The sequence below is a fragment of the Balaenoptera musculus genome, chromosome 2, assembly GCF_009873245.2.
Source record: "Balaenoptera musculus isolate JJ_BM4_2016_0621 chromosome 2, mBalMus1.pri.v3, whole genome shotgun sequence".
Taxonomy (NCBI): Eukaryota; Metazoa; Chordata; class Mammalia; order Artiodactyla; family Balaenopteridae; genus Balaenoptera; species Balaenoptera musculus.
The window spans coordinates 34,332,082-34,358,275 of NC_045786.1; the positions used below are offsets into that span (position 1 = coordinate 34,332,082).

The window sequence follows — 26,194 nt, forward strand, 5'->3', positions numbered from 1 at the left end:
TCCCAGCTCAAGGAGGGGCTTGCGACGCCGGAACTTGAGAAAGCCAGTGGTGGAGAGCCAAGTGGGCCGGGCCAGGTCGTGGGCAACGTCGTAGACTTGTATAAGGAGCGTGGAGCTCTGTCTTGAATGCACAGAGGCTTTCAGCCAGGCTGGACGACGGAGAAATTTCCATCCGAAATACCTTTCTAGGGCGGCTGTTGCAGGGGTGCAAGAGGGAATGAGCGTAGAGACTGGGAGGCCCGTTGGGAAGCGGCAGCGATAGTGGGAGAGATGGAGGTGGTCTGGAGCAGGGGCTGGGTGGTGGGGGTGGAGAGAAGAGGACCCCTCGTAAAGTGCTTAGAAGGTAGAACGTAGAGATCTCTGTGACAGATGGTGGAGGCCGGAGGAGCAGGAAGCATCGTGACTCCCACCTTCTGGCTTGAGCCACGGGTGGCTTAGCTGAGCTGGGGACAAGACAGGCTGGAGGGGGAACATGGTGCGTTCAGTTCTGGGCATGTTCAGTTGGAGGTGCCTGAAAGACCTCTATGTGATGTCCGGGAGACAGTGGGATACGCTGGCATCTGGGAGAGAGCTGGGCTCCAGATAAGAGGTCGCAGGGTTCTGTGCCTCTGGGTGGCATCTACCTCGGAGGGTGAGTGGGGGGGGGTCACATCCCTCCAGCCTCCTATCCTATCCTCCTCTTCAGCGCTATAACCAACTAAATATTTGAAAAGGTCAACACTGAGATCAGTTTGTATTTTCTGTTGTGTGTGCTTATTATTTCATTTAAAGGTTTGAAAAAAAATGGTGTAAAGAAAACGACTACTTGAAACCCCTTTTTGGAAGATGTGATGGGCTGCCAGATGTTAAGAAGCCGGATGGGGAATTAGGGAGTCCAAGTTCTAGACCTGGTTTCACCCACACTTTGCCGTGTGCTTTTGAGCAAGTCACTTAGCCTGTTTGCTTGTAGGTGAAATGGGACCATAATGAATGTCTCCCCATGCCACTGTGATAGGCAAGTGAAGAAATGCATGTGGATGTACCTTGGAGCCATTAAAAAAAAAAAAAGGACCAATAAGTTAACCATGGTTAAAAAATTAAGCCCATCAAAATCTCATAAAAAGTCAGATCATAGTCTGAGGGAAAAATTAGAGCATATTTTAACTAAAAGGAAGTTTTCTTAATGTACCAAGTGCTCTTACAAATCACTAAGTCATTTTCAAATAACCCAACAGACAAAAAGAACCCATCAGATATGAACAGACACTTTGCAGAAAAATAAATTAGCATAGCTAACAAGGATATGAGAAGATGCAGAACCACCCTCATAGTTAGGAAATTACAAATTAAAACAAGGGGACACTTTTTACACCTATCTGAGGGACAGATCTGAAGAGGTTTGTCCCTCAGAGGACAAACAAAGGACAAACAAGAGGCTGACAAATCTGACAGCGGTTAATTCCATGTTGGTGAGTGTATGGAGAAACAGTTGTTTTTACACAACTTTATACAGTTGTTTTTACACTCTGTGGGTGAGAGTGTAAATTTATGTAACCTTCTGGGAGCAAAATAATATGTATTAAAATTTTAATTTACTTGTTTTCTGACCCAGCAACTCCTGCACAGAGATGTATAAGATTGATCTTGCAACTTGAAACAACCTAGTGTTTGTCAATAGATTAAACAAAGTTACAGGATATCCATTTATTAGATTATTATGTAGCCATTAATATAGTGTGGCCCAGATGAAAAAAGGTGGGGCTGGAACAGACAGGAAATGCTCAGTAGAGCCTAGGGAACTAGAAGTATGAACGGATATGAGTGGACGGTTTTAATCAAGAGCAATTCAGTGTCTATGAAGGAAACAAATGGTATTTTCAAACTTAACTTTAAAATAACTTAAGATTATTTAAATTCTTACCCCACCAACTAAAATGTTTATAAGTGTACTAACAGGAAAAATATACACTATATATATTAAAAAAATGTAAATTGAAGGACAGCAGTACTGTAGATAAGAATAAGAGTCAGGGCTCAAGTCAGAGTGCCCTGGTTCAAATCCCAGTGTCACCATTTACTAGCTGTGACCTTGGTGAATAACTGACCATCCCAGACCTTTGCATCCTCGTTTGGAAAATGAGAAAAATAGTAGTACTAACTCATAGGGTTGACATGTGGGTTAAAGGATTTAATGAATGAATAGCAATGAGAATGGTGCTTGGTATATAGTAAGTAAATATTTATATATAATATCATAGTATGATATATATCATATATCATAAATATATATCTTGAGTGAGAAAGAGAAATAACTAGAGATGTGCTTATATATGATTATATTTTTATGTTTACATATATGTTATGTATGTTTATATATGTACTATAGGTTTGGAATATTCACTTCTAGAAAGGTATAGAATAAACTGTTAACAGGAGGGGGTAATGCCACAGGACACTTCTTTTTCATTTTATATCATCATATACTGCTTAATATATTAATTACTAACATGTAGGTTTTCTTAAATTTAAAAAGTGTTATTGGGACTTCCCTGGTGGCACGGTGGTTAAGAATCTGTCTGCCAATGCAGGAGACACGTGTTTGAGCCCTGGTCCAGGAAGATCCCACATGCCACGCAGCAACTAAGCCCGTGCGCCGCAACTACTGAGCCTGTGCTCTAGAGCCCGCGAGCCACAACTGCTGAGCCCGTGTGCCACGACTACTGAAGCCCGCGCACCTAGGGCTGGTGCTCCGCAACAAGAGAAGCCATCACAATGAGAAGCCCACGCACCTCAAGGAAGAGGGGCCCCCGCTTGCTGCAACTAGAGATAGCCCACATGCAGCAACGAAGACCCAACGTGCCCCAAAATTAAAAATATAAATAAATAAATTTTTAAAAAAATTATTAAAAAAATAAAAATAAAAAGTGTCATTAAAAAATTCAATGTAGAATATTTCTAGAAAGCTGCAGCTCTGTACCCTCTCAGTCTGGAGCCTATTAGAATTTTGTTTGGGGATAAAACACTATGAAAACAAAGCTGCGGGAAAGTCTTGCTGTAGAAAGCGACTTTTGCTAGACATCGAACGTTTAAGAGATTTTTATACTTACAAAATGGAGCACGGGTTTTAAAATTTTTCTAGCATTATAAGAGACTTTAATCTTTGCTGCCAGGAAATGCCAGTCCTGGGTATATATGACATATTTGGAGAAGCAAACTGTTTATCCCTGAGGCCGGTACACACTGGCAGCAGGAGACGGGTGAAACTGGGACAGCTGTAGGCAGGCCTCTGGTCTGTTTTGCCTCTGGAGGCCAGGACAGGGCAGGGAGAGCATCTGGCTAGAGCCGGGGAGGGTGGGAGCTGCCCACAGAGCTGCTCAGCCCAGCTTGGGGTCGCTCTTTATTTAGCAATCTCCTTGAGGCTGCAGTTCAGAGCTGACAGGGTAGAAGGAATAACTGACGTCTGTAGATTCCATTGATCAGACCCCACCCATGAGGTCCTCGGGCCTCCAAGTCAGCCAGCTGTCCAAAGCAGACCTCACTGAAGTCCTAGATGAATTTTAAATAGGTGTATATGTGGCAGGGGGCCCAGAGACTTCTAACCCAAACCACCGCCAGACCATGAAGGGGATGGGCCCAAGTGTCCAAGTGCTCCAATCCTGAAAGCTCCTGAATGGAGTATTTGCTTTCTACCTAGTCACTGATGAAGAACTCTATGTGTGTTTACTTAGTTAGCTCAGGCAGCTGCTAGGTGAATCGAGTCTGTAAGCATACATGTATTTATGTATTCACTGGCAAGCCACTGTCCTAAGCACTTTACCTGTACTGTGCCATTTAACCCTCACAGGTAGAGACATCTATTCCCACTTTATAGGTTAAGAAACTGAGGATCACATGGGGTGTCCAAGGCCACACAGCTAGTAAGTGGCAGAACTACGGCAAACACCACGCCCAGTTTCTATTTCTGAAGGTCACATGTATACTCATGCTTTACCGATTCCTACTTCCTGTAAGGATATGCAGTGGTTACCGTGAAATGGGTAAAGATTAAAACACATACACAATAACCTACGAACTCTAAAAAGGAGGAAAACACAAAAACACACACATACAGAGTGGCAGGAAAACAGAACTACTACCTCAGACTAGGGGAGTTAGTCTTCTAGAGGCGTGTAGAAAACTTTTTTCTGAGTTTCCTGGCATTCACGAATTCAGAAACAGGAGTGACAGAGAGAATCATCCTTAAGTTGCTAAGATATTTACCAGACTGGTTTTTTTTGAGAAGTTTTTTTTTTTTTTTTTGATTGTAGTATAGTTAATTTACAATGTTGTGTTAGTTTCAGGTGTAGAGCACAGTGATTCAGAATATTTTCCATTATAGGTTATTACAAGCTATTGAGTAGAGTTCCCTGTGCTATACAGTAGGTCCTTGTTGTTTATCTATTTTATGTATAGTAGTGTGTATCTATTAATCCCAAATTCCTAATTTATCCCTCCCCCCTTACCCCTGGTAACCATAAGTTTATTTTCTACATCTGTAACTCTATTTCTGTCTTGTAGATAAGTTCATCTGTAGACAGAGGCAGACAGAGAGGCAGACAGAGAAAGAAAAACATCATATGATATCGCTTATATGTGGAATCTAAAAAATTCATACAAACGAACTTATTTACAAAACAGAAATAGACTCACAGATGTAGGAAAGAAACTTATGGTTACCATAAAGGGAAGAGGGTAGAGGGATAAATTAGGAGTTTGGGATTAAAATATACACACTACTACATATAAAATAGATAATCAAAAAGAACCTACTGTATAGCACAGGACACTGTACTCAATAGCTTGTAATAACCTATAATGGAAAAGAATCTAAAAAAGAATATATATGTATGTGTGTGTGTGTATAACTGAATCACATAGCTGTACACCTGAAACTAACACAACATTGTAAATCAACTATATTTCAATAAAAATTTTAAAAAGAAGAAAAAAATAAAAGTACCACTATCCACTTCTAAGTCAACACAAGCACATGTGCCATAGAGCTGTATAAAAGATGTTTAGTGCAACATTACTTTTAGCTGCAAAGAAGTGGAAATGACTTCAACGTCCATCAGTAAGAAATGGATAAATATCGTGTAGTTTATTCAAATGGTGAAATTCTACATAGCAGATGTAACAAGTGAGCTTGATATGCATATTTCTTCAACAGACCTCCGAAACATAAATATGTACAATATGTGCAGTATAATAGCATTTACTTAAGTAAGACATACTTACAAATTGTTTATGGATGTGTATACATACATATTTACACACATGCACACACACAACATGTATAGCTATAAACAGTTGGCTGAATGGACACACGCCGTGTCGCGTGGCACGTGCCTTGGCAGCCTGAGGGGAATGAAACTAAGTGTGGGGATTAGAGTAGCTTCTGATGACATCTGTCATATTTTCTTTAATAATAATAACAAAATGACTAGATGGAAATAAAATTTCAATAGCTGTTGACACGGGGGAGCATGGGGGCTTGTCACTCTGGCCTCTGTGCTCTTCTGCATCTTTTAAATTTCTCTAAATTAAAGACATAGCCCATCACTTTGTTGTGCAGCAGAAACTAACACAACATTGTAAAGCAACTATACTCCAATAAAAAATTTTTTTAAATAATAAATATATTTTCAACCCTACAGAAAAGTTTCAAGAACAGTACAATCCCATACCGTTATGATCTGTATACTTTTCTGTAATACTTCAGTAAAAGAAAATTCAGACAAAAAAAAAAAAAGACGTAGCCGAATATTAAGTGCTGGAGTGCGTGTGAGCTGTGTTGCTCGCTGAAAGGTGATGAACATATCTGCAACTCTGGAGAAGTATTGGCAAAACTCGTGTTTCCTTAGGAATGCTGCGGCGTCTGCTGTCCCCTAATCCTAATGGGATCCTCTCTGCTCTCACACAGACACAAGTACTCCTGCGGGTGCCTGGAGGCAGGGCCAGGCTTTTCCAAAATATGTTTCAATGTCCCAGGGAGCTCTTGGCTACAGCCCCAGACTAAGCATGTAGAAGAGGGTACCCTCATCGTGGAACTCCTGTGGGCACCTGTATCACAAAAGGATGTTCCCATGGCAAGTAGAGCATTTCATCTTGAACAAGCCACAACCTCCTGGATCTGTCATGGTCAGGAGGTCATGATATTAAGTAATTAAGCACTGTCAAGCAATTGGAAAATACTGCACACTTTTTTATGAATTTGGGGAGGAGTGTTTATCTGCGTCTACTTTTAAATGGCATTACTTATACTTGGATTTTTCTTTGGGGTTAGAATTAGCAGTAGGTGTTGGAAGATAATCCCGTTACCATGTCATTCATGGTTCACTCATTAGTACAGTCCATTTATTTATTCATCCATCCATTCACATTCAACAAACGTTTATTAAGTACCTAGGATAGGCAGCATTCTGAGATGGCCCCCAGGATTCCTGCTTCTGGTGTACATTTCCTATAAAATCTCCTGTTGAGTGTGTTTGAACTTGTGAATCTGGTAAGATTTAACTCCCATGATTAGGTTCTGTTATATGGTAAAGGTGAAGTTATTTAGAAGATGTAATTAAGGTCTCTGACCAATTAATTCTGAATTAATCAAAAGGAGATTATTCTGGGTGGGCCTGACCTAATCAGGTGAGTCCTTTAAAACAGAGTCCACATCTTGCCGGGAGAAAGAGATTCAAAGCTCAGGAGCCCCTCTCTTTCTGGCCTTGAAGATGCAAGGAGCCACGTTATGGAGAGGGCCATGTGGGAGGGAAATGTGGGCAGCCTCTGGGAGCAGAGGGCCTCAGTCTTACAACCTCAAGGAAATGAATTCTGCCAATAGGCACATGAGCTTGGAAGGTGACCCCCTAGCCTCAGATGAGATGTCAGCTCTGGCCGACACCCTGATTGAGACGCTGAGCAGAGTACCCAACTAAGCCATGGAAACTGAGATGATAAATGAGTGTTGTTTTAAGCCACTAAGTTTGTTATGCAGCAAGAGAAAGCAAGTACAATATCTGTTATATGTCAGGTACCGGGGCTGCAGAAATGAATAAACACCATTCCTCTCCCAAAGGCACTCACCGTCTGTTGGAGGAGGCAGAAAACTTAAAAGACACAATTTAAAGCGAAAAGTTACCATGGAAATAGGAATAGGGGTGCATGTCTGGTTAACCACGGAAGGCTGGACACTCATGGCTGCCCAACCCCCGCATATGCCAGTGAAAGAGGCATTGACCATAAAGGTGAAGATAACGTCAAGTGGGGAGGGGCAGCTCTGTTCTTTCCCCAGGGCTCACTGGCTGGGTGCCATCAACCTGGAATTTTCTGTGGCTGTGCATTCCTCCTCCAGCTACCACATGGAGGAAGCCTGTCAGCAGTAGGAGAAAACAAGGTCAACAAACAGACATAGAGTTGAGAGGTGAAAGAGAGAATCCTGAAGATGTTTGACACCCGGATCCAACTGAGCCTGAAGCCAGCTTGATGCTCAACCCTCCCAGTTAAAGGAACCAGTAAACCCTGGGGATTTTGTTACCTCCAACCCAAGTATCCTGACTAATTAATACAGATAGATAGTTGGGTAAACAGTACCGTAAGCTCTCAGTAAATTTTAGTTACTCTGGTCATTACTAAACTGATTATTGATGTGAAGTAATTAAGCCCTGTGAAATCTTTAAGGGCCGCCACCTCATTTCGGGGTGCTTAGCAGGGAGGACTGAGTTTTGTATACTGAAAGAGAACATTACAATACGATCAGGCCACTCCTAAGATTCAGGACAAGGGCAGACACGTGGGGTGAGTCTTCTGTAATTGGATCAGCTGTCTGGCTTGCCTATGATTTGGGGTCACCCTGCATGGAGGTCAAGGACTGAGGTTTTTTGAAATGATGGCCTAAAGTGGCTGGACCCAAAGAGACCCCCCGGAAACAGACCCCCCCCCCGACTTGTGAATGGTTGCTGTAGATTAGGGAGTCATAGCCCTGTGGCTCTCAGGGCCGCAGCCAGCAGGCCACGTGCCTGGATATGCCCCACGGATCTCACCTACTGGGTGTGTTTGTCTCTCTTCCCAGAAGGGGAGGGACCATACACTTGTCACGCTACACCGCATTCTAATAGGCCTCTGATCTCTATGAATGGGACGCCAGAAGAAGGCCCTAGACATTTGAACAAATCAGGTCATTCAGATCTGTGGTCAGCTCCTGCCTAGATATGGCCTTCCTCCTGCCAAACTGGCCCGCAGACCTCGGAAACTTGGGCTGGCTGCGGGCGACCTGGAGACACTGGTCGGTGCTGCTGTTCTGCTGGTCACTGCTGGATGCTGCCGACATGGAATCGGATTCTGTGACGGATGGCTCGAACTTGGCCTTAACTCTGGGCTTCAGAGGGTGCTGGGGGTGTTGGAAATTCCGGTAGCGTGGCTTTTTATGCACATACATTGGCCGGTCAAGCTGACCCTCAACGCCATCATTCCAAGATTTGTAATGCGTCCGTCTCTGGAGCTCAGGAGTCAGGCCCTGACTTTCTAAACTTTTGCCAACATAAAAATGAGGAGCCCCGTGGAGGTCGGTCAGGGAGCGTGGGTAGAAAGCCCGTCTGCTCACTTTTCTCCTCTGCATCTCCTCCTCTTCTTCACTGAGCTGTGGAGAGGCCCAGGGCATACACTGTTGCATGTTCCTGGGGTACATCTCCACAGGGTCCCCAAAGATGTCTATCTTGAAACGTCTTTCTGGCCAGAAAGTTGAATGGTTTTTTTGGTGAGGGTCACGTTCATTAACCATATAGTATCTGGGGGCACGGGACCTACGACCCCGTGGCACCAAGGCTGAGACCCTTGATCCATGGTCGATTTGCTGAAGGTCTTTTGGGAAAAGAGGCTCCGAGTGAACGTCTTCGATGTGCTTTGTAAACATTCCAGGTGTGCAGGATCTCTTCCTGTAAAGATCACCTGTGCTTGCACACAGGCCGCGTGGATACCTGAAAGACAGAGGTGGTTAAACACCTGCAGCCTTGGCGCTCACAGACCCCTATGCTGTCCCAGCACTGCGAGCCAGAACAGCAGTTCTCTGCATTTCCACTGACACTTGTTCTGAAATGTTAATGGGTGTCCAGTGGGGAATTTCCCAGTGGTCCAGTGGTTAAGACTCTGTGCTTCCACTGCAGCGGGCACGGGTTTGATCCCTGCTCGGGGAACTAAGATCCCACATGCCACGCAGCGAGGACAAAAAAAAAAAAAAAAAAAAAATTTCCTAATGGGTGTCCAGTGGATTGCATGCACAGGAGGCTCTGGGGAACTGGGCTAAATAGATTTCTTTACTGCTGGAATTCTCAGAACCCTTAACGTGATAATGTGCACCGTGAATCACCATGGAGGGCAAAGAGTGTTGTGCTGGTGTATTTCATCACGGAGACCTCCTTTTGTCCAGGAGCACATAGTGGACCTAAGAACCGTGGAGCACATGCTGGGAACACTGCCCCTCACTATCTCTGCCATGCAGCTGTCCAGGTTCTTGGACACTTCCTCCCCATAGCCTATGTGGACAAAGAATGTCACCTGCCATTTCAGAAAACAGAGGATGTAAAGCCATCGGTCACTGCGGCTGCCCTGACGGTGTACCCTAAGGGGAATTCGGGATGGAGAAAAACAAGACACTGGCCCTAGATAGTTAAGATGTGTATCAAAGGAATAACTTCAGTGAGCTCAGACTCTTGCATATTTCCCTAGAAGATAGAAAAGCACTAAAATCATTAACTTGAAATGTCTGTCTTTTTGTGATTAGCAGTAAGGCTTTGATGTTCAACCACGTGGGGTTTTTTTCAGCAAAAACTGCTGTGTCTCCTGGCTCCTTCTTTGGAACAGTCCTTCAGAACCATCTGAGAGGCCGTGTCCCAGACCACAGTCCTCAGTAAGTCCTCCAAATAAAACATAATTCTCAAATTTTAGGTTGTGCATTTTTTTTCAGTCGACACCTATCCAGGACTATTGGAATCTCTCCTCCATACCAAAGCCCAATAGATACATGAAGACAACTCCTAATATAGCAAGATTTTGAATTCTTTGTTCACTTAGTCATTGTCTTTAAAAACAAAACAACCTCACCCCTTACCCCTGCCAAACAACTCTCCTATATATTATCTATATTACTTTCACTGTGTTACATTCAGATCAGATATAATTCTCCATGTAAGTTAGGGTCAGTGCATCCTTCTAGATGTCCTACCTCCCTGAAAAGAATGCAGGGTTCTACTGCTTTCTTATGTGTAGGTACAACTGAAATAATTGACTCATACAATGATCTTGCCCATAACTTGGCCAGCCTGGAACTAAAATATAAAAGATCTTGTCAATAATATAGCCAGTCTGGAATGAAAAAATAAAAGATTAAAAAAAATTTAAACAACAAGGTCCTACTGTATAGTACAGGGAACTATTGATATATTCAGTATCTTGTAATAACCTATAATGGAAAAGAATATGCAAAAGAATATATATGTGTACACATGTTTATATAACTGAATCACTGTGCTGTACACTTGAAACTAACACTGCTGTGTAAATCAACTATACTTCAATAATAAAAAAAAAAAAGAGATAAAGTCCCAACTCCAAAGAGACTCAAAGGCCTTAGTGGTCCGTATTACACTTCTTTCCAGCGTCACCTCTGGCTTCCCTCCAGGCTCCCTTTGCTGCAGTCATTTCCCAAAGATGCCTCACTTCTTCATAACGTCATACTTTTGTTCATGCTTATTCTCCACTATGGTACATTCTTTTTTTTTTCTTTTTGGTTTTTAGTTTTTTATTTTTAAATTTTTTGTGTTTTCTTTATAACATTCTTTCTATATCCCCCCCAAAAAATATTAAACGGAGATTGGTTAAAGAAGTCATAGCGTATCTAGACAGTGGAATAGTAATTGAGCTTTTCCTCCCCATCTTTACTGAAGTATAACTGACAAATAAAAATTGCATATGTTTAATGTGTACAACTTGATTTAATATATGTATCCACTGTGAAATGATTACCACAGTCAAGCTAATTAACATACATCACCTCACAGAGTAACCACATTTTTTTTTTTTTTTTTTACAACAAATGTCATTGTCTCCTTTTAATAGAGGGAATTAATTGACTAAGAGCTGCAAACTTTTTTTAAAAAACTGGCATATGGCTTAGGCAATACTGTCTGTAACCAACCAAGAATGCTCCGGGACATATTTTAGTTTCTTTCTTAATAAATAAAAAGAATCGTACACTGTGACCAAGTGTCGTTTATCCCAGAAATACAAGAATTTTTTTTTAAAGTCTTAATTTAAAAAAATGACTTTTCATTAATACCAGTTTATTACTCAACACTATGGTACATTCTTGATTCTTCTCCATTTGGTGAGCTCTTACTTCGTTTTTAAGGTCCAAGTCCAATATGATTTCTCCTATGAAATATTTATGCATTCTCCGCATAGACTTTATCTCAACACCCCTTGTCCTCTGAAAACATACTGTTTATCACAGAAGCATAGCATTGATCACATTATCTAATATTTAACTACATCCTTCTCTCACTATACTTTCAACTCTTGGAGGCAGAGATGTTTCTGATTAATCTGTAGTATCCATCACAGAGAGTACGATAGAGTTGATTCTCAATAAAAGTTTGTTGAATTAGATACTAGAGAATTCTTTACAATACAAACGTGTTTGGATTATGCTAATTTGGAATTTTTTGAGTTAGAGTGTTGTTGCCATTGACAAGCAAACAACTAATATTCTAATTAAAATTAATCCCTCTCTTCATTAAACCAGGTCCCCAATGGAAAAAAAAAATTTTTTTTAAGGCATTTTCTTTTCTTAGGCTATAGAAATAAATACCCTAGGTTGGCAGGAAGGTTTGCTTATAGGTCATATGGCAGAAGGCCGAGGAGGAAGAATTTGTCCTGTTTGACAAACTTTGTCCCCTCATTTCTTCTCAATACCAGCTGTCAACAGGCAGAAATGGCCTTGTGGCCTTCAGGCAGAAATGGAATTTAATGGCTCTTACTTCCTGAACCTGTTAGGGGCTTTGAAGCCCTAACGGTTTTTTTGTTTTTGTTTTTGTTTTTGTTTTTTGATGCACAAAAACTGAACTATAACTTTATTTTATATTTGGAAAGAAACACAACAAAAATAACAACTAATTTTTATCCTTCTAAAACGCTCCATCAGGTTTGGATGACTGGGACAGTCTCCTCTGCTCTAAAAGATCTGTGTTCTTCTCAACGGGAAAATAATGCTTTGGTCTCCTGCTCTTTTTCATCACCTAATCCTTCCTTATCCGTTGCTGTCCCTAACATTTCAGCGTCCCTAATGGCTTTTTATCCTGCTCTTAATGGCTCTGGGCCATCACTGGTAAGTATTACCCAGGAGGCAGATTTCCTGCCAAGCTGCAGTTAACGCACCTGGTGGAGTTGCGCCCGGATCTGGAGATGCCAGGAAGAGGCAAGCTGGGACTGCCTGGTCCTGGTTGGGGACTCGGGGGCGTGGGCTGGGTGATGGTCTCCACCCTGCTACTCTTGCTACTCGATGAGTCGAAATTGACCACATTGCCATTGTTTTGAGGTGTCGCCGAGTGAGCCGAGGACAGCTGGCTGCCGAAATCGCTGTCCTTTGGAAACCTCTTGGTGCTTTCGTCTTGGGTTTGGATGCGGGCTGCAGGAAGAGAGAGGGTGAGGGGAAGACAAGCTGAGGGGGGACACGCTCAGGTTGGTTTCGCTGCAAGTGTCCTGACTTCCAACAGGTGGGTCTACAAACAGTTGTGTGCACTTGCAGATACTCCTGACCCCATGGGTGACAAACATTTCATAATTCAAATCATTTCTTCACTGAGAGTTGGAGCTGGAAGGGAGTGTAGGAGGAATCAAATGAACCCCGAGGCTTTACACATGCACCATCTGATGCCCCCATTAGCAAAGTGGGTTATTCACCAGCTTTGGGGCTCTGGTTCTTTATCTATACAATGGATACGATGAAGCTTAGATGATAATTAGGATTTTTTGGAAACAGTTCACAGAGCATTCTGAAAAACAGTGTGGTCTTGGGCTTGAAAAACATTAGATGACAACATTGTTATCCTGAGAAAGTTTATAGGAATCCTAGTTTTTGAAGGCAACCTGAACTAAATTATGCTTCATTGGCAAATAATACTTGATAATTACAGTGGAATTTTATAACATGAGCTGCAGTCTCTTTCCATAGCAGCTTTTAAAAAATTTTTTATTTGTTATTGGAATCTAGTTGATTAACAGTGCTGTGTTAGTTTCAGGTGTACAGCACAGTGATTCAGTTACGCATGTACATGTATCTATTCTTTTTCAAATTCTTTTCCCATTTAGGTCGTTACAGAACATTGAGCAGAGTTCCCTGTGCTATAGAGTAGGTCTTTGTTGGTTATCTATTTTAAATACAGCAGCGTGCACATGTCACTTTCCATAGCAGTTTTTATCTGTAGGCTTGCTCTCTGAAGAAGTGGATGGAGCAAACACAACCCTTAGGCCTCATGACTCTTACTCAGGCATTTTCTAGGAAGGAAACACATCCCTCCCAATTAGCTCTGCATTAAAGCAGACAAAGGAGTTGGCCAACAAAGCCTTTTTGGGTCTCGTTTTTGTTTATCTTCTGAGGAAGAATATGGACTACGTACGCCATTTTGCCGTTGCCCACTGATCTTATTAGGGGCTCCAAGTGGCAGACATGTTTCCTTTGAGCTGCACCTGCCCACTTTCCCCTCCCTTCAGCCCACACCAGACTTGTGCTCCTTGTATTATCATTCTTTCTACAGGGAGGCTCTTTCCTTTTCCCTCGATGAGCCCATATGGGAACAAGTGTGTCCAGGTGCTGCTGGGGAAGATGGGAAGAAGTGTGCCCGTTGGGTTTGGATTTCATACTAGGGAATCTCTTTTCATGGCTGGATCTGCCCACCTGGCATTGTTCTGCAGGCAGGGCCAGAGAGGACATGACCTAAGGGGCAGAGAACTGGGGAGGGGGGCTTGCAAGGAAAAAACGGGCCATTGAGAGGAAGTACACAAAAGTGAATAAGGCCAAGATGTTCTTACGGGTTTTCTTCAGATTTTTGTGCTTCTTTTTCTCTCCTACTTCAATATTTCCTTGTGATTTCAGACGTGTTTTGGGGTTATTCACAGGCCTGGGTCTGATGTAAAAATTGTAGATATAAACCAACATTTATATCCCTAGATTTTTATTGTGTCTAGTTAATTGTGAAAAACGCAGTTGAGTAGGAATTTTTATTCGTGATGAACCTTAAACTGCTGTTTTTTTAAAATGCTCACCACCTGAGGCGTCGGGAATTTTTGTTTGTACTTACCTTCTACCATTTGGGCAACCTTTTTCTTATCTTCAGATCTTGCCTAAAATATAAATGATAACCATATGTTTGTTTTGGATTTAGCAGGAAGGAGTAACAAATACAGTTAAGTCCCCTACATATGAACGGGTTCCATTCCGAGAGTGCGTTCATAGGTCCAATTTGTTCGTAAATGCAACAAAGTTAGCCTAGGTTCCCAACTAACACAATGGGCTATATAGTACTGTATTGGAATAGGTTTATAATACTATTATAAAATAATACACAAAAACAAACACACACAAATAATACATAAAAAACAAACACAAAAAATAAAGAAAACATTTCTAATCTTACAGTACAGTACCTTGAAAAGTACAGTAATACAGTACAACAGCTGGCATACAGGGGCACGTTCGCATCTTTGAAAGATCTCAACTTGAAGGTTCGTGTGTAGGGGACTTACTGTACTATTCTTGGGGATGGGGGTGGGGAATGATGTAGGTATCACTGCTAATCCTTTGGGCCATGGCTGAGCTACTGCCATTACCTGGGGACGGTGTGCTCTGGTCCTAAGCCTGTTACTTGAATGAATAAATGCTGACACCTGAGAGCTGAAGTTTTATCCCTGGCAAGTTTCATTTTTAGGGGCAGCTCTTTGATAGACCATGTTGAGATTCTGCTAAGCATGGTTTGGCTGAGACACAAAAGAGAAAATGTGGATCAACCACACGGGAGATGTGTGTTTCCATAAAAATGCCCTTTGCAACTCCAGATGCATTTCGTTCTTTTTTTTTTTTTTTTTGTGGTCATGCCATGTGGCACGTGGGATCTTAGTTCCCCAACCAGGGATCAAACCTGGGCCCCCTGCAGTGGGAGCACGGAGTCTTAACCACTGGACTGCCAGGGAAGTTCATAGATGCATTTCTTATTTGACTATATATGAAATGAGTTGGTGTTTCTTTAATGAACTGATATTTGTGAGAGTTTTTTTTTTTTTTTAATGGAGAAAGGTGGAAGTTTTTTGCATGGGGTTCTGGGGCTGGGTGAAGCAAGTGAGGTATCCAGGGGTCAAATTTAAGGAGGTGCTCACTCTTGGGGCTGTGGGAGTGCAGGGTCGGTGTGACCCTGAGAGTCTGTGCCTCTAAGTTTGGCAGCCTGGTGCCTCGCTTGCCTCGCCCCAGTCCTGGCCCTGGGGGAGCACCTGGGGTGTGCAGAGGAGGAGAAACTGTGGAAGGATTGGGGAGTGTTGGTTTCCCTCTGACTGTTCTGAGATCTATGGTTTGAGCCCCAGATGGGAGAGAAGGTATAGTAAGTCCCCCACATATGAACCTTCAAGTTACGAACTTTCAAAGATGTGAAAGTGCGTTCCATCAACGTCAGGTGTGAGTGAAATTGCAGCTTGCCCTCCGTCTCCTATTGCTGACGATCTTTTAGCTCTACCATCTCCCACCTCCTCTCCCTCCTCCAGTCAGTAACTCTTCTTGCCTGTTCACTCGATGTCAGCCCCTGGATGCCAGCTGTTGTACTGTACTAGTGTACTTTTCAAGGTACTGTGCTGTAAGATTAAAAATGTTTTCTTTATTTTTTGTGCTTGCTTTTTACATATTATTTGTGTGAAAAGTATTATAAACCTGTTACAGTACAGTACTATGTAGCTGATTGTGTTAGTTGGGTACCTGGGTGAACTTTGTTGGACTTAGGAACAAATTGGACTTAACGATTGCGCTCTCGGAGTGGAACTTGTTCGTATGTAGGGGACTTACTGTAATGACAACCAGAATTTAAAAGATATGAAAAAGGTGGGTCTTTGGGTCCAAACAGTGTCTTTGGGCACTGTTTGGGCATGGGATTAGGGAGGGACCCTTTCTCCCCGCCCAGTCAGTGCAGCCAGCAGAAGAGCCCAGTACATTGCAAGCTTGGTGTGGCCACAGGAGGGGGAGCTGAAGCGCTGAGGGCATGAGCAAGGCCTCTAGGAGAGGAGGCTCATTCTGGCAGTTGAGGGCCTGGGTATTCTTAGAAACAGCCCTGGGAGATCCTGGCCGGGGAGGGGTGGTCTTGCACTCTAGCAGGTGGCCAAGAGTCCTAGTAATTTGAAAATGTGACCTCACTGGTATTCCCTGGCCAGGGAAATCAGTCAGATGGTTGATGCACATTCACGATAGCAAAGGTTACGTAATACTTGCGTTTTGGATCTGCATTCTGAGCTGGTGGTTGCTGAGCTTTAAGGATCTTGCGATGCTCTGAAGGTAATAGATGAGCATGCTAGGGCAGAACAGCACAGGGCGGTAAGTGTACTTCATCCCCCTTGTCGGGCTTCTGTGTTCCCTGCCGGATGTGGGCTACCCACTGACCGCCCCAACCACCCTCTGAGGACAAAATGTATCAGTGAGTTTTCAAGCTGGCAAGTGCTGGGAAGGAGCTGCTTTCCTTTTCTCTCTCCTGATTTTCAAAGCAACCTCCACTGACCTGGAATTCTGCACGGATGACAGCAATAAGGAAGGAGTGAAGATGGGAGAGGCATTTTACAGTGTATCATGGTAGGAGTATTGGATCAACTACTTGATGTTATTTCCCCTTTAAGTTAAAACAGACGCAAGTTAGCTGCACTGTAAAATTCCATGTTGAGATTAAACTTCTGGAAAATAAGATAATGATAATCACATTCAACCCCATGATCATGGCCACAGCGATCGCCGAAATGCCGTTGATGAATCAGTCATGCTCTACCTCCCTGGCCCCTGTGTGATTCAGCGTCCCTGCTCAGATCATCAGGCTCCGTAAGTGACTTTTGAATGAACTCATTGAATTTATGCAATTATTGGAAAGCAGTGCTTTCTTCTTGGCCAAACACGCAGAAGTCCCCCCAAAGCAGGCAGCAAAGTACTCACAAAAGAAGCAGCACAGCTGGCAGGATAAACACAGGGCTACTGACGTACCCAACCACAGAGCCAAACCACGCGGGAAAATCCTTCTCAATCGTTTCTGACACGATGTCATAAATCTTCTCTTGTCCGCTGTGAGAAAGAAAACCATAATTCCAGATTATATTGCTTTTGGCAGAAGGATCCTGCAAGCCATTAAAAAAAAAAAGAAAAAAGGCTAGCTAGCTAGAGTCCAATCCTCAAAGTCAGTTTCAAAGCTAAAGTAAGTATCTGATGAATGTGAAAGATACATAACATTCCTGAAATGATTTCGTCTGAAGTAGTCATTTAATTAACATGTAGCTTTGAAGATGGGGTCAATAACCACATGGGGTGTGTGTGTGTGTGTGTGTGCATAATGTAGACAAAGATAGACTCTAGATGTTACATATACGTTGTATCAAAACTGACTTAAAGCAAATGCTAGGTGAAGATAACTCCGGGGACTTCTGTCTTGATGCAGCTAGATACTGTAGAATCAGAAGTGACGTGGACTATCTTTTAATAAAAGCTTTCTGAGTTCTGGAAGGGAAAGATTGACCAGGTAGAATTTCCTTCTAGCCTTGGCGCAGTGCCGTTTCCCGTTTTGATTTGGAGTGGGCTGTGTCTTTTAAAGATGAGCACAGAGATGATCATACTTGAGGGCAGCCTGCTTAGCAAGGAAAGGGCAATGGTCTTGGATTCAAAAGACATGAGTTTGAAGTTTTTCTCTGCTGTTGACCTGTTCGGTGAGCCCGAAGGAGAAGTCAGTTCAGTGCAGGGGTCCTTCCTCTATAGCTGTCAGTAGCTCCAGGCAGAGTGGACGGAGCTGAGGGAACTCACCTGAATGGCCCGCAATTTAGAGATGGCTTGTACCGGGCAATAGCAAAAATGGTTGGCAGCATGCATAGGAAGAGCATAAACAGGAGCATTGCCAGGTAGAAGTTGTTGGATCTGTAAAGAAACCAAGTGCCAGGCGCTGAGTTCACTCTCTGGCCAGCTGCCGATGGTGTATGTGCACCCCACTGCCTCCTCCCCAAAAAAAACCGACACAGAAACTGTAGCCCTGACTCTTTGCAAACAGAAAAATCCTCCTCCCATCACTGCCTAGGAAAGGGTCTGTTGTAGGATCACAGGCAATTTAGCAAACTAGAAATGGATGCTCAAAGGGGATTCGTGGATGACTCAGCCCAACCTGCTCATCTACTAAACGCTTGCTGAGCACCTGTCCGCCTCAAACCAAGACAGGGGTGACCCCGTGGCCATCGCACAATAAACTTAATTCATGGAAAAATCTTAGCACCTTTGCCCCACCCAGCTGAGTCCTTACCTAGTGGTTCCCTGTCCTGTTCCCAGCCTTGAACTTGTCCCCTATGTCTGAGGATGGCTTGACTCTTTTGTTATGGTTCTTGACTCTCTCACTTGGATGTCTCTCTCACTTGGATGTCTCTCTCAACCTCTCATCTGCTCTGCTCCTGGCTGCTCAGGGTGAATGATCTGCCTGAGTAAGCCCTGGGCCCTGGGGCCTAAGCTGGTCTGAAAGCTCGGCTTCCCAGGCTTCCCCTGAGGGCAGCACAGGTCTGTTTGGTGTGCAAAGCCCTGTATACAGTCCTGAAAAGAGAATGAATGGTCTGTTAACCTTGAGACTCTCAGCCAGCATGCTCTCTCTCTCTCTCTAATGAAATAGACTGGACTACAAGAGAACGGAAAATATCAGGGCACATACAATGTGGTTAAGTAGGTGAGTGTTAATTTGTGAAACCTTTCTCTATTTATATACACACATTCTCTTTATATATATGTATAGACACACACACACATATATACACTAAGTATATGTGTGTATCCATTTATATGTATGTGTTATGTATATTTATGTGTGTGTATATACGTATGCATGTATTTTTATATATAGGCATACATAGATGTCAATGAATATACACATTCATATGTAAATTATATATAAAACATATATATGAATATATGCATCTACACTGGTCACTAGGTGAAAGATACATACACTGTCATGCTGGTTATTGTCAAAAAGTTTGAAAGACACTGATACACACCCACATCGATACCTATTAGGTCAAAACAAAATAAATGAGTTCTAACCAAGGTGTTCAAAATGTGATATGAATTCACCAAAATGGCTAAAGTGAAAAATACAGAGAAGAACAAGTGTTGACAAGGTTGTGGGACAACTGGAACTCTCACATGATGCTGGTGCGAGTGGAAAGGGCGCCTCTGCTTTGGCAAAATAGTTGGCACTGTCTACTAGAGGAGAACACGTGCGTGGCCTTTGAGCCAGCAAGCACAGCCCTAGGTATGTACCCAACCAAGGACATGCGTGAGTATGTTCGAGGCAGTGTTATTCATTATAGCTAACCACAGGAGGATGGATAAAGAAATTGGGGGGGGGTGTCCTCAGGGAGGTGATTCTCACAAGCACAATATTGAGAAGAAGACAGGAATAAAAGAGGTCATACTGAGTGTGATTCTCTTTACATCAAGTAAAAAACAGTGCGGCGGGGGGAACGAATTACGCTGTTAGAAGCCGGTAGTGACTGGAATCGAGTACAAGGGGGCTTCTGGGCGTTGTTCTTGCTCTGTTTCTCCATCTGGGGGCTGGTTACAGAGTTGTGTTCAGTTTGTGAATATTCATCAAGCCGGATATTTGTGATGTGTGCCCTTTCTGGATGATTATTAAACTTCAGTAAAAAGCTGTAAAAGATGTGGCATGAGCTTAAGAAGAGTCACGATTCATTTGAAGGGTGGGGTATTGGCAACGGCTTCAGGGAGGAAAGGCAACTGGAGGGTGGACAAGATTTTGACAGGCAGGGAGTTGGGGAGACCCCCTTGCTGGAGGTCACTCTGGCTAAGGCGAGTGTGGGTGATGTGAGTTCTCTCTGCGAAGCGGACTTGACGCTCACTGACCTGGAGGCTCTGAAGACTTGCTGGTGGGGCACATTGCAGGTCAGCACGGCCCAGCTGCGCAGGTACATGAGCCCGATGAGTTTGAGGACATTGAAGGCAGGGAGACATGGCGAGAAGAAGGCCCCCATCCTGAAACCACAATGGGAGGCCAGTTAGCGTCTGTTCTCCTCTGGTCTATCTTGGTTCTGAGAGCTTGAGATTTATACTCTGTGCTTAAAGAACTGAAGAAGCCCCTGGAGATCTGAGACCCCAACCCTTCCACCTGCTGGAGATAAGATAAGTCACTTCTGCAGATGAGCAGGGAGCCTGTTTTAAAATATCCTCTTGGCACAAGGATGCTAAGTGTCTCCTGCCTCTTCACACTTAGCAAAGGAAAGGCCCTCTTCCGGTCAAGAGGCAAATAGATAACTGCGGTTTCGGGCAAGCTCTAGATTTTGCCTGTCTATGGGGTTGGTGGGGCTAGGTTAATAAATTACTGACTTTCCAATTTGATCAACATTATGTGGAGCAGAGCTACTTTTGTTGGACCTTGTGCTAAGCATCCTCACACATTTTGGCCCATTTAACCTTCTGCAACCATAAAAGGAGGGGTAAAAATCCAAAGCTTTTAGACATGAAAGGTGGGTCTGGGAAAAGTAGGTGATTTGCTCAGAGACTAATAAAAGGGTGACCCTATATCATCCAAACTGAGAGACCTTTGAGAGTGACAGATCTGGGATAACATCCCAGGAAAACAGAGGTATATCTACCCTGCAAATAAGTGCCAAATATGGAATGAAACCCAGATCTTCTGACTTTAAGGCTAAATCTGCTTATATTGGATGTTCATTCAATACAATACCTGTGAAGTTTGGATTTAGCAGCAGGAAAATAGATACAAAGAGAGGTTTAATAAGTAAAACTCTTTTTAAAAAAAACTTCTGGTTTCTCACATCAGGCAAGACACTTAGCTTCTCTTTTCCTCAGTTTCCTCATATTTAAAATGGAGAAAATAATACTAATTACCTCACAGGGTGTCTATAAGGATTAAACCAGTTATTACAGGTAAAAACGTGCCTGACATTCTGGCAAACGTTGAGTAAATGTTCTGTATTATTTTTAGTACTGTATTTGTGAAAATATTTTTCAAAATAAGTGGACTCTAAGAATACAGAATTTGAGTCAAGCGATATTACTTTATATTCCATTCCTCCTGCATTTTACTGAATGATTATGAAGAGAGATTGTGTCTTCTGAAGGTATGGGACACCCAGGTTCTTCTTCTTTTTCGTCGTTTGCTTGTATTTTAACAAATAGCACTTTTTGTGGTCCAGTAGGGAAAGCCAGAGATGGAGGGATGTTTAGGGAGCTCTCCTCCGTGTCCCCATGGACACATACATCCATGTCGATCAGATGATCCCTTTCAGCCTTTAGTATCTTTAGGAACATGATTGCCTTGGCTGGGAGTTGCCCTGGGCGAGCAGACCTCCCCTAGGATGGGTCTATCTGTCTGGGGGATGGTCGTGCACCTGGGCTCAATGTCCACGTGAGAGTACGGAAGGAGAGTGAGTAGCTGAAGGCAGGCTCCCCAGCTGTGACACAGCCACTGATGGAAGTCCTCCTCGGGGGTCAGCAGCCTCTCCTCCTAGCCTCCCCGCAAGCCTCCCCAGCAGCTTATTCTACTGGTTCTTGTGCAGTTTCGTTTGTTTTTCAGTGACCGATAGTGGCCTAAAAATGGACTATTTCCTTCCTCATTCCTTTCTGCAAAATGCTTAGAAAACCATTACTGAAATTACTACCTATGTGAAATAGTTCAATTAGAAACTGTTTATGTCCTTTCTTGACTCTTAGGACTGTGTTTATTATGGTCATGTCCCATCCAGACTCGGTCAATTAAAATCTTAGCCCAGATTAGATGTAAGCACAGCAGGAAGAAACTTTGCTACGTACCAAATCATTCCTTGGTTGTAGACTAAATGTAACACGTTCTCTGCTATTTTGAATTCCCCGTATTCAGGCTACAAGAGAAAACGAACTTCATTAAAAAACGTTCCAAATTTCTTTGCATAAACCACTTCATTATAGTCAAATACACAGAATTCTTTGCTCCCCTAGATACGTAGAGATCATGGTCTGTGAGGCCATCCCAGCAAATGGTACATGTAAGAAAGAAATGGAAACTCAAGCTTTGTACAGCCTTTCCCTCTTCCCTCACGTATTTTCTCTCAGCCATGTCAGTTTCCCAGCCTGGCCATCAGGAAAGGACGGATCTGGCCATACGAACTTCCCCAGTGGACACGGCATCTTACTTACAAACTTGCTCTCCAGGTCCCAACACCAGTAGTCACTTAAGTACCGAACGAAAAGTCCTCGGAAGAAGTCTATGAGCAGAATGCTGGCCACGGTGAAGAGCATGTCAATGATGGACAGCTTCAGCATCTCCTGCAACACAAGGTGTCCTTGGATGCCACCACGCCCTGCCCTTCCCATGGTCCACCTCTTCCTTGGGGTCCTCCCTTCTCTCTTCATTCCCACGGCTTGAGCCACTGGGCCCCCTCCAATGGCGACTCCATTTTTGGCACATAATGGCTGCTCAACAAATATTTGTTCATTTGAATTTTGATATCTGAGGCCAGCTTTACACAAAGCCAGGGAAAAAGTCTATGGTTCTGAGCCACAGGAGACTACTTGAGGTGTTATCATGGGATATAGTGAAGGTGAAAGGCAGAGGGGTTCAGAGCACAGAGTTTGGAGCAGATGCCTGGGTTTAGGGCTTCATTCTGCTTTTTTTTTTTTTTGATGTGGATCATTTTTAAAGTCTTATTGAATTTGTTACAATATCGCTTCTGTTTTATATTTTGTTTGTTTGGCGCGAGGCATGTGGGATCTTAGCTCCCTGAACAGGGCTCGAACCCTCATCCCCTGAATTGGAAGGCTAAGTCTTAACAACTGGACCACCAGGGAAGTCCTCTTCATCCTGCTTTTACCATCTGTGTTTTGGGGCAAGTTACTTAAACTCTTGTGCTTCAGTTTCCTTATCTCTGCTTCTAAGGATGATAATAAGATTCTAGACTAAGCACTTAGAACAGGGCCAAGCATATTGTTAATACTGCCTGAGTCTTTACACTGATTATGATAATTCATTTTGAGACATGGAAAATCCTAATCCCCACTGAACTTCATTTTCCTTTTCTATAAAATAGATAATGACACTTCAGAGAGTCACTAGAATTAAGTGATGAAATGGACATGGAAGGGCTTTATAAGGGAACGAGGGAGCCACCTGTCCAACGTATGTCTCCCAGCATTGGCCTTGCGGACTCTGGGTGGAAGCAGTGGTCTTGTTGGCCTCTGAGAGAGGCGAGGTGTAAGTCAGAACATTGGCTTGTTCCAGGGCCCAAGTGCTGTTTCTCCTGAGCCCTATCCCAGGCCCAGGCGTGGACCACTTCTCTTCTCCAGGGGCTGCCCTGGTGACAAAGAAGATGGTAGAATCTATCCAATGCCTTGTGCTATTTGGGGGAGCAGTTTCCTGTGGAGAGAGGGAAGGGAGAAGAAAAGGTTGTCCAGTTATGTGTAAAGAAGAATCCATCATGAACACCAAGGATATCACTGCATTGCTTGGGAATAATCTCTCTTTCTTTATCTCTGTTTCTCTCTGTCTCCAACTCTCTGTCTCTCTCACTATCTCTAGCTTGGTTGATAGCCACTTGACTAGAGTTGGTCCAGTAATGAACACAGAGTTGTAATAAATAGCATTGATTGGTCCCTGGTAAAGTGTCAGAGCCTGTCCTAGGTTACAGCATGTTATATTTCTCATTCTCACAAGAGTGTCAGGTAAGAATGATTATTCCATGTTACAGATGAAGGGATTGAAGCTCAGCTAGTTGAAGTCAAATGCTCGAGGTCATGTTGCTAGTAAGTGGCAGGTAAGGACCCAGTCTATGCAACATCAAAGCCCTGATGCAGAACCATTTCTCCCTGTGGCCTCTTCTGTCTTATAAGCAGCAGGATTTGATGCCAGGAGGGTATGGCTTGGGCAAACAACCCTAAAGAAACCCCCTACTCCCTGCCTCCTCTTCCCCTACCATTTTGGGATAACCTCACAGGTGGGGCAGGTTTAAAATGACCTCCAAAACTACCCTAGGCTGGGATGGTGGGGCCTGCTCTGAACTGCTCTCCATAAGATATTTACTTTCTCCTGATTTTCTAAGTGAAAATTAGTCCCATGGTCTGCCATTCTCCTGGAATCATTTACAATAGCTGTTGATAAACTTTCCTGATGGAATTCCAGGAAGAGAGTCAAGAGACCCAGGTTCCCATTCCAGCACTGTCACTGACTAGCCGTAAATTCTGGCCTCAGTTTCTTTATCTTGGAAATGAGACCAAATTTCCTACCCTTTGTTGAGAAGACCACGAATGAACTGATTTTTGAACATGATGAACAGAGTGCAAATTCTAGCAGTGATACTGACAACACTGAGGATGACTCTGTATCTGTGTGTGCATGTGTATATACGTGTGTATGTGTGTGTATGTCTATATGTGTGTATGTGTGTATATGCGTGTGTATGTGTATGTGTGTTTATATGTGTGTATGTGTGTATATGCGTGTGTATATGTGTGTTTATATGTATGTGTGTATGTATTCAATATGTATGTGTATATGTATATATGTGTATGTGTGTGTGCATGTGTATATACGTGTGTATGTGTGTGTATGTCTATATGTGTGTATGTGTGTATATGCGTGTGTATGTGTATGTGTGTTTATATGTGTATGTATTCAATATGTATGTGTATGTGTATGTGTGTGTATATGTGTGTATTTGTGTATATGGGTGTATGTATATATATGTGTGTATGTGTATATATGTGTGTATGTATTCAATATGTATGTGTATATATGTGTGTGTTTGTGTGTATGCATGTGTATATATATGTGTATGTGTATGTGTGTATATATATATGTGTGTATGTGCGTGTGTTTGTGTATGTGTGTGTATGTGTATATATGTGTGTATGTGTGTATGCCTATATATGTGTGTATGTGCGTGTGTGTGTGTATGTGTGTGTATGTGTATATATGTATATATGTGTGTGTGTATATAAGTGTGTATGTGTGTATGCCTATATATGTGTGTATGTGCATGTGTTTGTGTATGTGTATATATGTATGTGTGTATGCATATATATGTGTGTATGTGCATGTGTTTGTGTATGTGTATATATGTATGTGTGTATGCATATATATGTGTGTATGTGCATGTGTTTGTGTATATGTGCGTGTGTATGTGTGTATGCCTATATATGTGTGTATGTGCGTGTGTTTGTGTATGTGCATGTGTGTATGTGTGTGGGGGCAGTGGTTGGCTGGGCACGTCCCCAGGACAGAGCACTCACCTCAGTGCTCATGCTGTTAACTTTGTCCAGGAGGGCGATGATCAGACTGTAGAGGTTTCCCAGGTACAGCACAAGGACCCTGAAAGCCACAAGCCCACCTTGAATGACCAGAGCACCACTCCATGCTTCTAGACTGACCACGATTTGGGAGTGACCACCATGTTTTGGCTAAGACAGTTGTTGGTTGCCACACTTGGTTTCCTTCAGAATCAGACTGTGGTCATACAGAATTCCAGAATCTACACTGTTTCAAGAGGTCTGGATGGGGTCCGGGAATCCTTTCATCACCTTACCAGGCAATTCCACTATAGCCGATCTCTGGATCAGTATTTCAGAACCACTGGTATAGCAGACAGTGTGTGAGCTTAGGAAGCGGGGCTCTGAAGTGTTGTGTGAATTATACGTGTCCTTGTGTCATGCCTTCTGGTTTATAAAGTGATTTTCCAGGCATTATCTCATTTGAGTCTCACAGCTCTGTGAGGTCCATATTATTATAACCCCCACTTAAGGGACAAGGGTGTTGAACATGCGGAGGGCTTAAGTCACCTGCTCGGTTCACACAGGTAAAAAGAGGCAGGGTGAGATTTCAGGATCTCAGTGGTCTGGTTCCGAAATACAGGCTGAACCTGTCAGACG

At 43.1% G+C, this 26,194-nt stretch overlaps 1 protein-coding gene across 1 annotated transcript in view; it reads right to left on the minus strand.

The window, feature by feature from the left end:
* Positions 1-8,164: 8,164 nt before the first annotated feature.
* Positions 8,165-26,194, minus strand: part of TMC3 (transmembrane channel like 3) — a 45,092-nt gene continuing 27,062 nt past the window's right edge. Inside the window, exons 12-22 of the mRNA XM_036844453.1 lie at positions 25,559-25,637; positions 23,442-23,687; positions 22,472-22,600; positions 22,109-22,176; positions 20,180-20,308; positions 18,086-18,196; positions 17,231-17,356; positions 16,526-16,604; positions 14,361-14,403; positions 12,439-12,688; positions 8,165-8,984 (exon numbers count right to left, since the gene is read on the minus strand). Coding sequence (XP_036700348.1) covers positions 8,165-8,984; positions 12,439-12,688; positions 14,361-14,403; positions 16,526-16,604; positions 17,231-17,356; positions 18,086-18,196; positions 20,180-20,308; positions 22,109-22,176; positions 22,472-22,600; positions 23,442-23,687; positions 25,559-25,637 — 2,080 coding nt within the window. The remainder of the gene's footprint in view (positions 8,985-12,438; positions 12,689-14,360; positions 14,404-16,525; positions 16,605-17,230; positions 17,357-18,085; positions 18,197-20,179; positions 20,309-22,108; positions 22,177-22,471; positions 22,601-23,441; positions 23,688-25,558; positions 25,638-26,194) is intronic.